This window comes from Filicampus tigris, chromosome 3, assembly GCF_054856515.1.
Source record: "Filicampus tigris isolate MCC_2025a chromosome 3, RoL_Ftig_1.0, whole genome shotgun sequence".
In the NCBI taxonomy this organism is placed as follows: domain Eukaryota; kingdom Metazoa; phylum Chordata; class Actinopteri; order Syngnathiformes; family Syngnathidae; genus Filicampus; species Filicampus tigris.
Window position 1 is genome coordinate 10,379,265 of NC_141219.1, and position 13,918 is coordinate 10,393,182.

General features: G+C 39.3%; 1 protein-coding gene across 1 annotated transcript in view; it reads left to right on the forward strand.

Annotated features, from left to right (window-relative positions):
* LOC147149863 (neural-cadherin) overlaps positions 1 to 13,918 on the forward strand; it is a 256,943-nt gene that overhangs the window by 98,634 nt on the left and 144,391 nt on the right. Inside the window, exons 10-11 of the mRNA XM_086025213.1 lie at positions 2,738 to 2,987; positions 11,822 to 11,964. Of these exons, the coding sequence (XP_085881339.1) occupies positions 2,738 to 2,987; positions 11,822 to 11,964 (393 nt within the window). The remainder of the gene's footprint in view (positions 1 to 2,737; positions 2,988 to 11,821; positions 11,965 to 13,918) is intronic.

A 13,918-nucleotide genomic window follows, 5' to 3' on the forward strand; every position in this document is an offset into this window, starting at 1 on the left:
TGGCGCTTCCAGGGTGTCCCCCTTCAGTGCACCATATTTTGCTCTTTACGCCGGTTAGCATTGAGGGTCTCGTTCGGTAAGAAAAAAGCTCATCAACAAACTTAATCAAGTCAAATCCAATAATCACTGAAGTGCAAATTGAATCTTTTAATGACCTTTACGGCATCCATTCTGCTGCGTTTTCGGATTTTTTTTGTCAAGTTGTGCGATGTCCTTCAAAGGACAACAAACAATTGCTGTTTTTTGTCATTATTATCATACAAGTAAAAACAGAAGCTAGGCACAGCTAGAGGAAAATAGGAGCAAATAGTCTAGCTTGACCTCATTGTGGGTGATGTAGTATGAGAATGTCATAATTGTCACCCCCCAATAAATATGCCACCAAAAGTCAATACATTGGCATCAAAGTCTTGAAGGAAATTGTTTCAGTTCCATTTTCTGTTTAATTACATATTATTCAATTTATATATTCAATTAACTGGATTTAGTACAACCTTATACATTTGTAAGTGTTTTTTAATAATGAACTTTTTGGTCTTTTTTCCATGTGTGATAGATTGTGGAATCCGGATTCGCAAATTTAATTTAATTTAATTCCAATGGAAGTATTTTGTACATTTGTAAATATTTAAACATAACATTTTAAATATTTTAAATATAATTTTACTTTTAATGTAAACTCATTTTGGTTGAGTTTACATTAGTGAACTAGTGATGAATGGATACATCTGACTACACACACATTTAATTTAATTTCATATATTCTAATTTCATTGCATTTGTAAATGTTTAATAACATTTTAATTAGGATAATTATAATAATACATTCCTTACAGTTCCATGATCTGACCACACAAATGTATTTTAAAATTGATTAATTTATTAATTTTTTTTTTTTTAAAATGCTTAATTAAAATTTTGAATACTTTATTTTTACAACCTTTTTGGTAAGATTCCATAGATGCTTGAGTAAACTCGTGAGTGTCTTCATTTGACAGCATCAATTTCATTTAATTTGATTTAATTTGATTGGATTTTCTTTGCATTTTCAAGCTTTGCTTACTTAACTTATTTTTCTTGAATAATTTTACTAGTATGTCCAAAGAAGCATATACTGTAAGTGAACTAAAAATGAGATAATGACTCTTATCTCACATATTTAAATTAATTTAATATAGCAGATAATTGTTTATCAATTTGAGTGTTTTTTTTTAGTTGTTTAATAACTATGGGTGAAAACATGATGTTTTGATAGTGGAACTCTCAAATGAAGATTAAGCTCACTGCAGATTGATTTAATGTAGTAAAGTGGAATTTCATTTTAAAATAGTACAACTAAGGCGGCACGGTGGTTGATTGGTTAGCACATCCTCCTCAAAGTTCGGAGGTCGTAGCTTCGAATCCGGGATAGGCTCCAGCACGGCTGCGACTCTTGTGAGGGTAAGCGGTTTGGATTTGGATGGATGGATAGTAAAACTTAAATGTATTAATTATTCATTTCTATTAAAAATATTTTCGTATACATTTTGGTCAAACCTACGGTGCTTTAGTAAGCACTTATACTGTGCTTTTTGGGACACCTGAGACGCTTTAGTTGCATTTTATATTTATTGTTTTTCTATTTCATGTAAATTATTCAGGTAGTGTTTTTCTATTTAAATGGGACAGCTTTAAATGAATAAGAAGAAGAAAAGCAAATGATTATTCAGAAGTGCATAAAAAGGTGTCACTTGTGTTGTGTCCCTGCGGAACGTCGCGTAGCAGCAGCGCAATTACCGAATCAAACAAATCAAAAAGAGAATGTCACTTCATAAAACCGCTTTTAAAGTGTGTGATCATTTACCAGGACACTCCATTTGAAGCATTTTTTTAGTTTGATTCCCCCCCCCCCCCCAAATTCCCCCCCGATTGCCAGAAGCCTTGACGGCAATAAAACAGTTGAAGTCACGTCGTGTTTATTCATGTTTAGCTGTGGCCAAATGCAAAGTAAGATAAATTGGAGAATGGAGAGTGTGACGGTGAGAAAAAAAAAAGTTCTCGTTAGTGGAAAATATGCTTGCTCATGTCCCTGGTGGCGTGCGGCCTTTCCGCAAGGCAATCATTTTGACACTCGGCCTGCATGGATTCCCAATGCGTCCGATTCCAAACGTGCTTTCTCACTTACCGCTGCCTGAGAGTCGCCTTCACCGTCAATTAGTTGATTGGACATCGTGCCAAATGCTCAATTAGTGCTTATGCAAACACAACTTGGTTTGCACAAATTGGTGCCATACACCAGTAAGGAACTTTCTCTCCATTGTAAAATATGAAGTTAATCTTAAATTAAGCCATTTTAGCGCTTAGCTAGGCATGTGCTAACCACTGTTAGCGGCAAACTAATAAAGCATGCAATCATTATTTTATTTTGAAGTTATTCAATTAAAACCATTTAAGTAAAACAAATAAAACATAAAAAGGAATATAAACTATTTTTGGTCAAATTTTGCATTTGTATAGGTTAGCTAACAATTTATACTGCAGTAATTGGATTTAATGTAAATTCATTTTACAAAATTATCAATCATACATGATTTAAAAAAATGAAATAATTGAATATCAATTTCAAAGATTGATATTATTGCTTTAATTATTACTATTGCATTTATTATTTTTTGGAGCAGACCGCCAGATCCATCCGACTGGTGATTCAACGTGTTTTAAATTTTTTATTTTTTTTTTTTTATGTCCTGATGTCCAGTTTCTGCCAGCGACTGTGACTCAGAGAAGAACGCAGAGCTGACGTACTACACGCTGAGTCCCGACTTCACGGTGTCCCCGCATGGCACCATTTTCCCGGCCGGGCCGCTGGACTACGAGAGGCCCAACCACTTGTACGAGTTTGTGGTGATGGCGGTGGACAAGGGAGAGGTGGCGCGCACCGGCACGGCCACCGTCCGGGTGCGCATGGCCAATGTCAACGATGAGCCGCCCGAGTTCTCGCAGCACGTGTGAGTAACATTATACCACTAATGTCTCTCCTTGATTCTATCCAGTGCTTTCGGAAGATTTTCTTCCCTGTTTCAAGTTAAATGCTAACATTTAACACTGCTCTGTTTTATATTTTTTTAATATACACTTTAACTATACATGTAACTTTACATAAGAATGATGGAGTTGCATGCCTAAATTCTAGGCAGTACTTTATTAGTTATTCTGAGATGAGGTAGATTATTGCTCCTTCCCAGATCTCTTTTCAATATCAACAATTGAGACTACTGTGTTTTTTCATCTTTTTTATTTCTTTTTTTTTTTTTAATCCATCGTTTCTTGGGTTTATTTTGCACAAAGACTGACAGAATCCGTGTTGTCTGTCCTGTTTTCCATTCAGCTGTCATAATTTAGGTCATGTTGGGTTGAAATCCAAATTAAATTCTTTCTATTGTAACATTTGAGAATGCTGTTCTAATTTGGCTTTTATTTATTATTATTTATTTTTAATTCAGTTGATTTATTTTCAAATCGGTCATTTATACGCTGGATTCTATTCAGCAATTCAATCAGAATTTGTGAATTCATAGCGTAGGTTAACTTCACTGATTCCCCCAAGGAAATTCTTGTTTCTTCAGAGCTTAGTTAAGTTAACTTTGACACATTTTTCTTCTGTCCTAATTGTACTCAGCACTTGAACAGTCAAAATTAGTCACTTCTTCGGTCCTTACCAAATCTCAGCTATTGCCAAACATTTTGAGACTTTATTTGGTCTTTGGTTGATTTTGTACAATTTGAGATTGACAGGATCTGCTCCGGGATCCGACCTGGATTCTATTCAGCACTTTGGCAGTCATAACTCTTAGGACATTGGTTGGTTATGGTAGATATTGTATTACTTCCTCTAAAAATTATTTCTATGCTAACATTTGTGACCTGTTTTTTTCTTAGTACACATCTTTTTTTGTAATCCACCATGCCTGGCCTGGATTCCATTTAATGTTTTAGCAGTCATAATTTGTCAATTCTTAGATTCTTGAATGCGTGCCTCCATTAGTTTTCTTTTCCTAATTGGACCAAAAACACAATCCTTGAAAGTCAAGTCATGACTTGGGTTAAGCAATGAGTCACAACATTTATTTGCTCATGAGCAATGCTAACTAATAGCAAGATCATCACAACAAGCATCGTGTGACTGACAACGTGCGTGAGAGGCGGCCAGCTCCACTGTGAGGTCAGCGCCTCGCAGCTGCTTCCCGGTTTGGATCTGTGTGCAGCTGCCATTACCCACAATGCCCCTCTGCTAAACTCACAATCTCCCCCACCCCCTCCGGTGCCGCTGCGGCGCCGGCATCTTTTTAATTGGCTGATTTTCTGGCAGAGAGCCGGGCAAACGTGGTGAGCTGGGGTCAATCAGCCATGCCCACCAGCACCCTCAGGAGGACTCGGCATGACTGTGTGAGTGCCTGTGCGTACGCGCGCAAGACTTTGTGTTGTCAATCTCAGAGAAGATTCTGGAAAAGCGAAGTGATGGACTGTAGCGATTGATGTAGATGTATGGAGCAGTCATGCATCGTGCATCTGGTTTGAATGAGTACTTATATTGTTTCTAGCGCGTGTGCACGTACCTATGCGGGTCTGTGTGCGTGTGTTTTGTGTAGTTCTATTGATTCAATGTCAGTGGAATAATGAGTCCCCTTTCTCGCCGTGTAGAATTCAACCTGCCACTGCAGCTGCTGGAATTAAATAGATAACGGCACTGGACAATTCAATATAATGCGCATACACTCACACACATATACGACAACAATAGCATTAACACTTGCCGGTATGTAGCTTGAGAGCGGACAGGCAGAGAGAAGACTGATGACAAAAAGCAATAACAAAAGACAGCAATATCAATAACACCTGCTAGGATGTAGTTTGAGAGGGAACAGACGGAGAGAAGAGAGATCACAGAAGCAGCGCCAAAAGAGAACAACAGCAATGACACTTGTCGGTACTTGGTTGAACAGACAACAAAAAGTAAAAACTGCAGCACGGTGATTGGGAGGGAACCAAGGTTATTGTAGTTAATGAAAACTGATGAAATAACTCCACTTGAACTTGAAAATGCTTAAAAAAGAAACATCTACCAGATCTAATGCTAATAAAACAAACTAAAAGTAACTATAATTATATAAAAAATGTCCCTCGTTTTAGTGTTTGTCAATTAATATCGTCCATGAGCTTTTGCGGTTCATTTTAAAAAGTATTTATTTATTTAACGAATACTACATATAATTATGTATATAAACACACACACACACACACACACACACACACATATATATATATATATATATATATATATATATATATATATATGTGTGTGTGGTACAACGGTACACTCGGGTGTATAAATACGTTTCGGTATGGCATGTTTGGTTCGGTCCACTTGCGTTTGGTTCGGTCCACTTATTAGAGCAAGCTTACGCGGCTTGTACAACGGTACACTCGGGTGTATAAATACGTTTCGGTATGGCATGTTTGGTTCGGTCCACTTGCGTTTGGTTCGGTCCACTTATTAGAGCAAGCTTACGCGGCTTGGAGGGCTATGTTGCGGCTAGCACGTCTAACATGCTCGGCATCATCCGACTGTGAATGTTTCTCAAATGAGGGAGCAAAAACGTCAAACTTAAATAGCGAGATTTATCATATTGTAGCGTCTTCCAGGAACACGCCGTCAGACGTAGTTTAATTATCACATTTTTATTAATTCAAGTACAACTGCTCGCGCTCTTCTTTCTCCGCTGCTCCACTCGCTTGCTGTACGATAAATTGATGAACCTCGGAAACATCACAACTCAGCAACACACAAATCCGACCACAACACAGATAACCCAATTCGTTACAATATGCTGTTGAACATTCAAAGTTTTCAATGCCTGAAAAGTGTATACATAAAGACTTTTAAAAAAATGTTTCATTATAAAAAGAGTTTTAATATAATTAGCAATAATTGTAACTGTTATTTTGTATTTTTTCATATATATATACTGTAATGACAACTTGGCTTTAACTTGAATACTTAGATGTGTCATAGGCTTTTGCTGCTGAGTGTTTAAAGATGTCAGTGCTTTAATCATTTACTAAACTAAGAGATCTTTATTGTTAGTGTATTTTTTATTCTGGTGTAATTTCTTAGAATATCACCCGAATGGTTCGCTTTTATTTATTTTATTCTAAAAAAAATTACCATTTACCTGTCATCTTTTCAAAATAAACATATTTGAAAAAAATATATATGTTTTTTGTACCGAAAATATACCGAACCGAAGTTTCCAAAAAACGAACCATATATATATATATATATATATATATATATATATATATATATATATATATATATATATAAACTAAAATTAATATATAAACTAAAATGACTACTAACACTAATTAAAAAGTAAACTAATACAAGGCCTTTTCGAGTAAAAAATAAAAACTGACTGAATTTAAAACAGCAAATGCACAACAACAACCACACTAATCCAATAATAGCAATTAAGTGCCACAAGTATGTAGCTTGAAATTGGACGGCCAAAGGAAAGACAGACAAAATTGACAGCATCTGCTGGCACTTGGTTCTTCGAGTTGACAGACAGACAGAAAAGAAGCAATAACGAAAGCAATAAATCCACCTTCTGCATGATGAGTGCTACTGGCAAGGTGTCATTATGGACCTCTCTTAAGGTTGCGCTTTTATTTTTTCAGGGGGGCCGTGAGTCAGTGACAGCAGGGAGTTATAATGCGTCAGCATACGTCTCTTTGCCTCCCGCCGAACGACAGGTCTCCATCGGTGCTTATATTAGCTGTCACTCCCTCCCATCAGCGGACCACCGCTGCCTTGGCCGGCAATTTCCAGCTGTTGTCGTGGCGACCGTTCCCCCACAACAACAAATACATTCTTTATATATTTCGGATAAAAGTTGTACAGAGAGAAAGGGTGGCGGGAATGCGGTCTACCATGTCGTGCTTTGACTCTCCTTGTTGAGTTCACCTGCACTTCTCTCCGGTGGAGACTCCGCCGAAAACTGCTGTTCCAAACCGTTGGCAAATGTTTTTAGGATTATTGCAATGCATCAAAGATTGATTTCAAGAAATACGCGCCTCATTATGAACAATGTGTGGAAGAGCCGAAGACGCAAGAAACATTTTTCATTACTTTTGCATCAGAAATTGCAAGCTGGACTTAAAGTTTGAGGGATTTTGGTCATGTTTCAGAGCAAGACCCGTATTGATTTCAAATTATATCTATCTCCCCCACCCACTGCACTCTTAATGTGCGAAGTATGGAATGGCTTGTAAATATGTAAAACAAAAAAATGTAGATATGTTGCTTATGCATTATGTTGAATGTGAAAAACTCTTTAAATTTTCTTTGTGGCCAAATGCAGTTGCGAAATGGCAGCCTACTTCAATGCAAACCTTAAAAAACAGGTTTGGTTGAGTGTAGTAACCATGAGCCAATGTAGTCAAATGTTTTTATTATCAAGTACTGCCCCAAATAGAACAGACACTCAGAAAAGTATCTTGATTCAAACAAAGATAATCAAGAAATGACACAAAAATGGATTATAACCATTTAATTTGAAGTCCTGCATCATTGACAGTCCCTTGTCCCATAAACACCCATGACATTTCAAGACATTGTCAGACTAAAACTACCGGTAATTGTTCCATGTCAAAGCAAAAATCCTGTTGATTGCAACGCACTTCATTATGAAAGGCAAAATGAGCTATTTTCAGCTCCCACCCACTTACTTGTACAGATTCATATGAGAAATGTCTCACCACTGCGATTATCTACCTGCATTTAAACTGGAACAATTGATTTTCAAGGTCACAAGCCACAATTTCCATGTTTTGGTACAAGTTAGAATTGTAGCAATATAGCAATTGTAGCAGAATTGTAGATAATCAGATGTTCTGTTTTTCTTTTAAAGAACAATCTGCTAGGTGGCACTCACCACTGATGGAGTGCATTTATGCTTAATTGATGCAAGCTCATGTGGTGCAAACAAGCGAGGTTCATTCTCTTCAAGTGACTTAGTTGCGAAATTCAACATACAGTCCAAAATTGAACGCCACCCGCTGTTATATGAGGAGGTGGGCCAAATTAATGCCATAATCAGCACTGCAACCCCCTCCCCCTCACCCCCATTCGTTTTAAGAATTGGAAGCCAGTAGTCACTCGCTAACCACTGGCCTCCAATTCCACCAAGCAAATGAAGTCAATAATTAAATTCAGTAATTAATTTCTGCAGGCCTGCGGGAGGCTTCTCTTTTCCACAGGCTGAGGTGGCATGCAATGAAAAAAAGTTGCACGCGCAAAAAAGGGTTAAAAAGTAATTAGTGTGTGCTGGTGTATGTCCGAGGTGCTTTTCATTTGATTGCAACATCGATCAGGACAAATTAGGGACGTGCAGGGAGTCCAAAGGCACCAGGCTGACTGCATGGAGCAGAGTGAATTGAAGTGGTCACCCACACACATCATCTTAAAAAAAAAAAAGGGCTTTATTCATGTTGAATGTGAGGTCGTTGCGCTGTCAGGTCAGATTAACCTATGAGACGTTGACCATCGCTACTCAAAATGGCTGTGCTTTTTTAGATGTTGAAACACTCTGTGGAGATTAAACTATTGACTATCGAATGAATACTGCGACCACTGACCCAAGTTTAGATGTAGACCTCAACCAAATTAAGCTCTGCCGTCTGTAGACACAGACCCATCCTCAGACCTCAGCTTTAAGGGTGCATGAAACGCATGGCAGGGCCCAATTATTGGACAGTGCTTACTTTGCTCCATATTTTGGATGCTACTGTACTCTTCGTGCAGCACTGCCACTCCCAATCAATAAGCTTGAATGACGGTCACTGCCAAGTATTACCATAGACAATATTTATAGAACAGTACATACAAATAGATTTCACCTTGAGTACTTCGACCCAACAGCAATGTTGGATGTGGCAAAGTGAAGCGATTTCACAGTTCACCTACCCCTGGGAGATGTATCATCAATCCAGCATTTGTGGGATTAATACTGAACATTTGCTTTGGATTGCATTTTTTCATTCTAACTCAATTTTACAAATACAGTATTACCTCACTGCTTCACGGTTCGGTTATTGCGACTTGACTGTATTGCTTGGTTTTCATTTGTGATTATAATTTCAGCTACTGCAGTTGAACCTTTCTAATTTTTTTTTCTTGCTAGTTTTCATCCTTATGTCGAACCAGTCAAAATAATGTTGATTTTTATTGAGGGGAAATTTGTTTTATAACAACCAAGAGTATGAATATTAGAGCTCATCGCCTCCAAAATCCACGTCGCCTCATCATGGGTATGTTCGTAAATATGCTCCGGCGCACTGTTTCACTGACTGTTCATCAGAAAGTCATTTTGGCTTAATAGATGATGCACTCCCCTCCCCCCTCAAATGAGTTCCCCCCACAAAAAAGTCAACCTATCGCGGGAACTCACGGAACGTATCACCTGCGAAGTGATGGAACACCGTATAATTTGCCAATTTAATAGCTAATGCGATTGCCATATCCAATATGGCAGACGTGCTGGAGCAGACCGCCCGGCTCAAAGTGGTGTCTTCAGCAGACATAGAAAGAAAAAAGGAAAGTAACTTCAATCTTCATTTTACATGTTCATATTTGTTTGCGGCTACCATGGTTTCTTTTATAAAATGGCTTAATAATGTCTCATCAGTTTGTGACCCCAAAGTAATATGTCCCTCCTCACTTGCCGTTCTGTGATTGCGCCAGGGAGTCTTAAACGCGTAATGTAGAAAACTCGTCGCATAACGGCCGACAACTGCGATCAATCATGACCAAAATGTATGTGGCCATCTCTACTTATTCTCACCTCACCCTCTGAAAATATTAGAATGATTACCCCAACATTTCCAGTTTTATGAAAAAGAAGTATTTTCATCTCCATAGTGGCACTGTCTGTCTGTCATTGAGGAAAACACATGTAATCCAAAATATTGGCAAGATATTTCTGATGTTTTCAGAGATTGATGTGGGCATAAGTAGAAACGTCCACATCCATTTTGGTGCCGATTTATTGCAGTTTTGTGACAGTTTTGTAAGCATTGCTTAGTTAGTTGCTTATTTTAGTTTGAGTTTATCTTTAAACAATACCAAATAATCCACAATGATCAATACGCAGTAATAGTGGGAAATTATTCATTTGAAACTGATTGTAAACTGTAATGCAAAATGTTTTTTTTCTCAATTAATCTATAGAATAATCCATCAAAAAATATTCTTAAACTATTCTATGGTGGCGGGCCTCACTTAGTCCCACCCTATAGTTCAGGTAACTATTTCTTTATAGCAATGTTAGGATGTGTCCTCCATGTCGGCCATCCTCTCGGGCCTGTGGACCCAAGCGTATCTGCGGCGAGGCTTCAAAGCTGCAGTTCAAAGTGTGGAGTGAGACGTAAAGACAAAACTGAGGGGAATTTAAAGCGTGCCAGCTAAACTCTGCTGGCTAAGGCGGCAGCTGATGAAAAATGCATGCAAAAGGCAAGTGCGCTCCCCCTCTTGAAAGCGCGCAAACTGCAGTAGACCGTTACCTGCAAACATCTGGTAATGTATATGCATGCGTTACGTGCTGATATTAGGCTTTAGACTGGCACATACTGGTTCATCTGGTGTATGACATGTATTCTCAGAGCCTGCCACTGAAATAATGTTTTATAGTACTCTCATACTTCTTTATTTCCTTTAACACCTGCGGCTCACAGTCGGAAGTAGAAGTAGGCGGTCACACAGAAAGCTGCTTATTTATTTATTTTTATAAATAAATACATAAAACCACATCCAACTGTGAGTCTCTTTGCATTCCCGACAGCTTTTTAGCTCCAAGCTGTGTTTCTGTTTGCACCAAACAACATAACAAATATGCACCCAGGTACAGTAGTGTTTGTAAGTGTGAGCCCACTGCTAACTTTGTTGTTTTAAACCATCTTCTTCACAGCAGTCAAAAGCCAGACGTCCCAAAAAAAAAAAAAAACACAACTTTTGTAGCGGGCGGCACGGTGGTCGACTGGTTAGCACGTCCGCCTCACAGTTCAGAGGTCGTGGGTTCGATCCCGGCTCCGGCCTCCCTGTGTGGAGTTTGCATGTTCTCCCCGTGCCTGCGTGGGTTTCCTCCGGGTACTCCGGTTTCCTCCCACATTCCAAAAACATGCATGGTAAGTTGATTGGACTGTCTAAATTGCCCCTAGGTGTGATTGTGAGTGCGAATGTCTGTCTCTGTGTGCCCTGCGATTGGCTGGCAACCAATTCAGGGTGTCCCCCGCCTACTGCCCAAAGACAGCTGGGATAGGCTCCAGCACGCCCCGCGACCCTTGTGAGGAGAAGCGGTATGGATAATGAATGAATGAATGAACTTTTGTAGCATGTTGTTACATGGACTAAAGAAGAGTCTACTTGCAGACCAAATTTATACAGGCAATACATGATTCCAGAATGGGCCTAAACCGAGACAGACCAGAGACATGGACCAAATGAATCAACTTTTGATGCTCAGCCTGACCAAACGACTCTTTACTGGCCAACCACACGGTCCAAATGAACTGACAATGGTGGCAGATTAAGATGGAATGACCATGGAGTACATACGGCAACCACATGACTGAATGAAATGTTTTAGAGTCGATAATCCATCAAATAATTGGATTATCAACGTTCAGATTCCAGTTGAGAAATATAAAAAATTCACGGCAGTAAATGAGTCAATAATTGTATAGTAATTGTTAATCGTGTATTTTATTGTGCTTTCTCTTTTAGCTACCGGACGTTCGTGTCGGAGGACGCTGGCCCGAACACGTTGGTGGCTACCGTGCTGGCCAAGGATCCCGACGGAGATGGCATCACGTACCGCATCGCCTCGGGTAACGAGGAGGGCAATTTTGTCATCGACAGCCAAAAAGGTAGGAAATGTTTCACTGTTTGGAGTTTTGCCATCTTACACTGAGCATGTGCCACCCTCCTTCATTCCGCTAGCACACTCGGCCGTATTTAAATTCTGACAGGTCATGTCGCACAGACTTTGGAATAATCAGCAGCGTGCAGCCAGACAAGCGTTTTCTTGCATATTTTCTCACAAGGACGACAAAACGCCGTCTGAGGTTTATTGTTGTGGTGCGGTACCCTCTGGGAGGGAAGGCGGGGGGCAATCAGATTTAGAAAAGTGGGTTGTTTGGAGGTTTGTGGAGGGGAAGTGGGGTGGTGAGGCTTGAGAATTAATTTATCAGAATCCAGTCTCAGAATTCAGATCATGTACGCCATCTATACAGCAACACAGACTTTGACCGAATGATTCTCTAATGGTGGTAGACTGTGATAAAATAAGGAGGGAGTGCATACAGTATATGAACCAAATAACCGATCCAATGATGCATATTTAGATTAACTTAACCGACATTGGCAGTACACTTGGACCAAAATATTTTATAATAGTGTTGGACTCTGACAAACTGATGAGGGAGTGCATACATTGAAAAAAATTACCAATGTTCAGGTGCATATTTAGATCAGATTAACCAGAAAGAGCCAAAAAAACAGATTATGGCAGTAAACAAAGATAAAATGACCAGGGAGTGCATACATGGACTAAATAATCCAAGTTTAGATGCTTATTTGCAGCAAATTAACCGACATGGCTGGAAAGGTCAACAAAAAGACTCTATGATGGTTGTAAATTGTGATAAAATGACTAGGGTGTGCACTAAAGAAGGAGGCATACAGTATATACACTAAATAAACCTTGATTGACGGGCTTGATTGAAGAAAATAAATATTTCACAGATAAGAGTGGTTTTCATTTTTATGCCACTCATTTAAAAATACAATACTTTACCTTTGGAAATTACAAAGGGATTCTCATATTATTACATATGTAACGTCACTAAATAAGGAAGAGAAGGCTTTAGCTCTCCCTTCCGCGTTTAGTTCAATTTTGGTATTGGATGGCATTTTATAGTGCAGGTGTACCTAATGTTTTGTCCAGAGAACATAACATTCATTTAATGAGCCCTCTGAGGGAAACATAATTAAGATTCTGGGCAACAGACGCCACATTTGCAGTGTTTGTTTGTTGTTGACTTGCACCTTTTACTCTTTGTTATGCCTTTAAATGACTGCTAGACCATTGTCAAGCACACACACCCACGCACACCCACGCACACACGCGCACACACACACTGAGCGGTGGTAGTTTATGAGGCAAGGTGACACTGAGGCCCATCACACGGTCCACTAAGGTCTCAATGAGCTCACTATTTGCTCTTTAAAATTATTTTTATCATTCTCGTAATGGACGCGGAGCACATCGGACGCCGCCCTCGTGCGTCATCCTATCTCGTTTCACGCTGATGGTGATGGAAAACCTTGATTGCCTCACACGCACAAACACATACTGTAGGGTCGTTCAAGCCGCAGTTTCCCTCCCCCTCAAGTGTTAATTTGCCTGTAAGTCAGCCCAAAAAATACAGTACGTTTCTTGCAGATTTAAAGGGACCATTAGGATGGGAACGGCTTGGTCAATATGATGATCACGCTCTCCTATTACAAGCCATAAATAAACAGGCTGTGTCGGAGGGTGCCAATAAACAGTCTTTTCTGCTCTGTGTGCTACCTTGTGTTTAGGGAGTGGATACACGGAGCAAATGGCATACGTTTAAACGCAAATTTCAACCACATGAAACTGTCCTGGCTGTATACCTGAGCCAGCCAGCCCTTGACTAGCAATTCGGTCGGACCCAAGTGAACTCTGAATGGGGTCACCCTCTTCCTCTTATTGTGGCAACGGACGTCTTGCTTGGTCATCGCCCCATGTTTTCATGGTTTAATAAAAGTAATACAGCACAATATACTACAGTATAT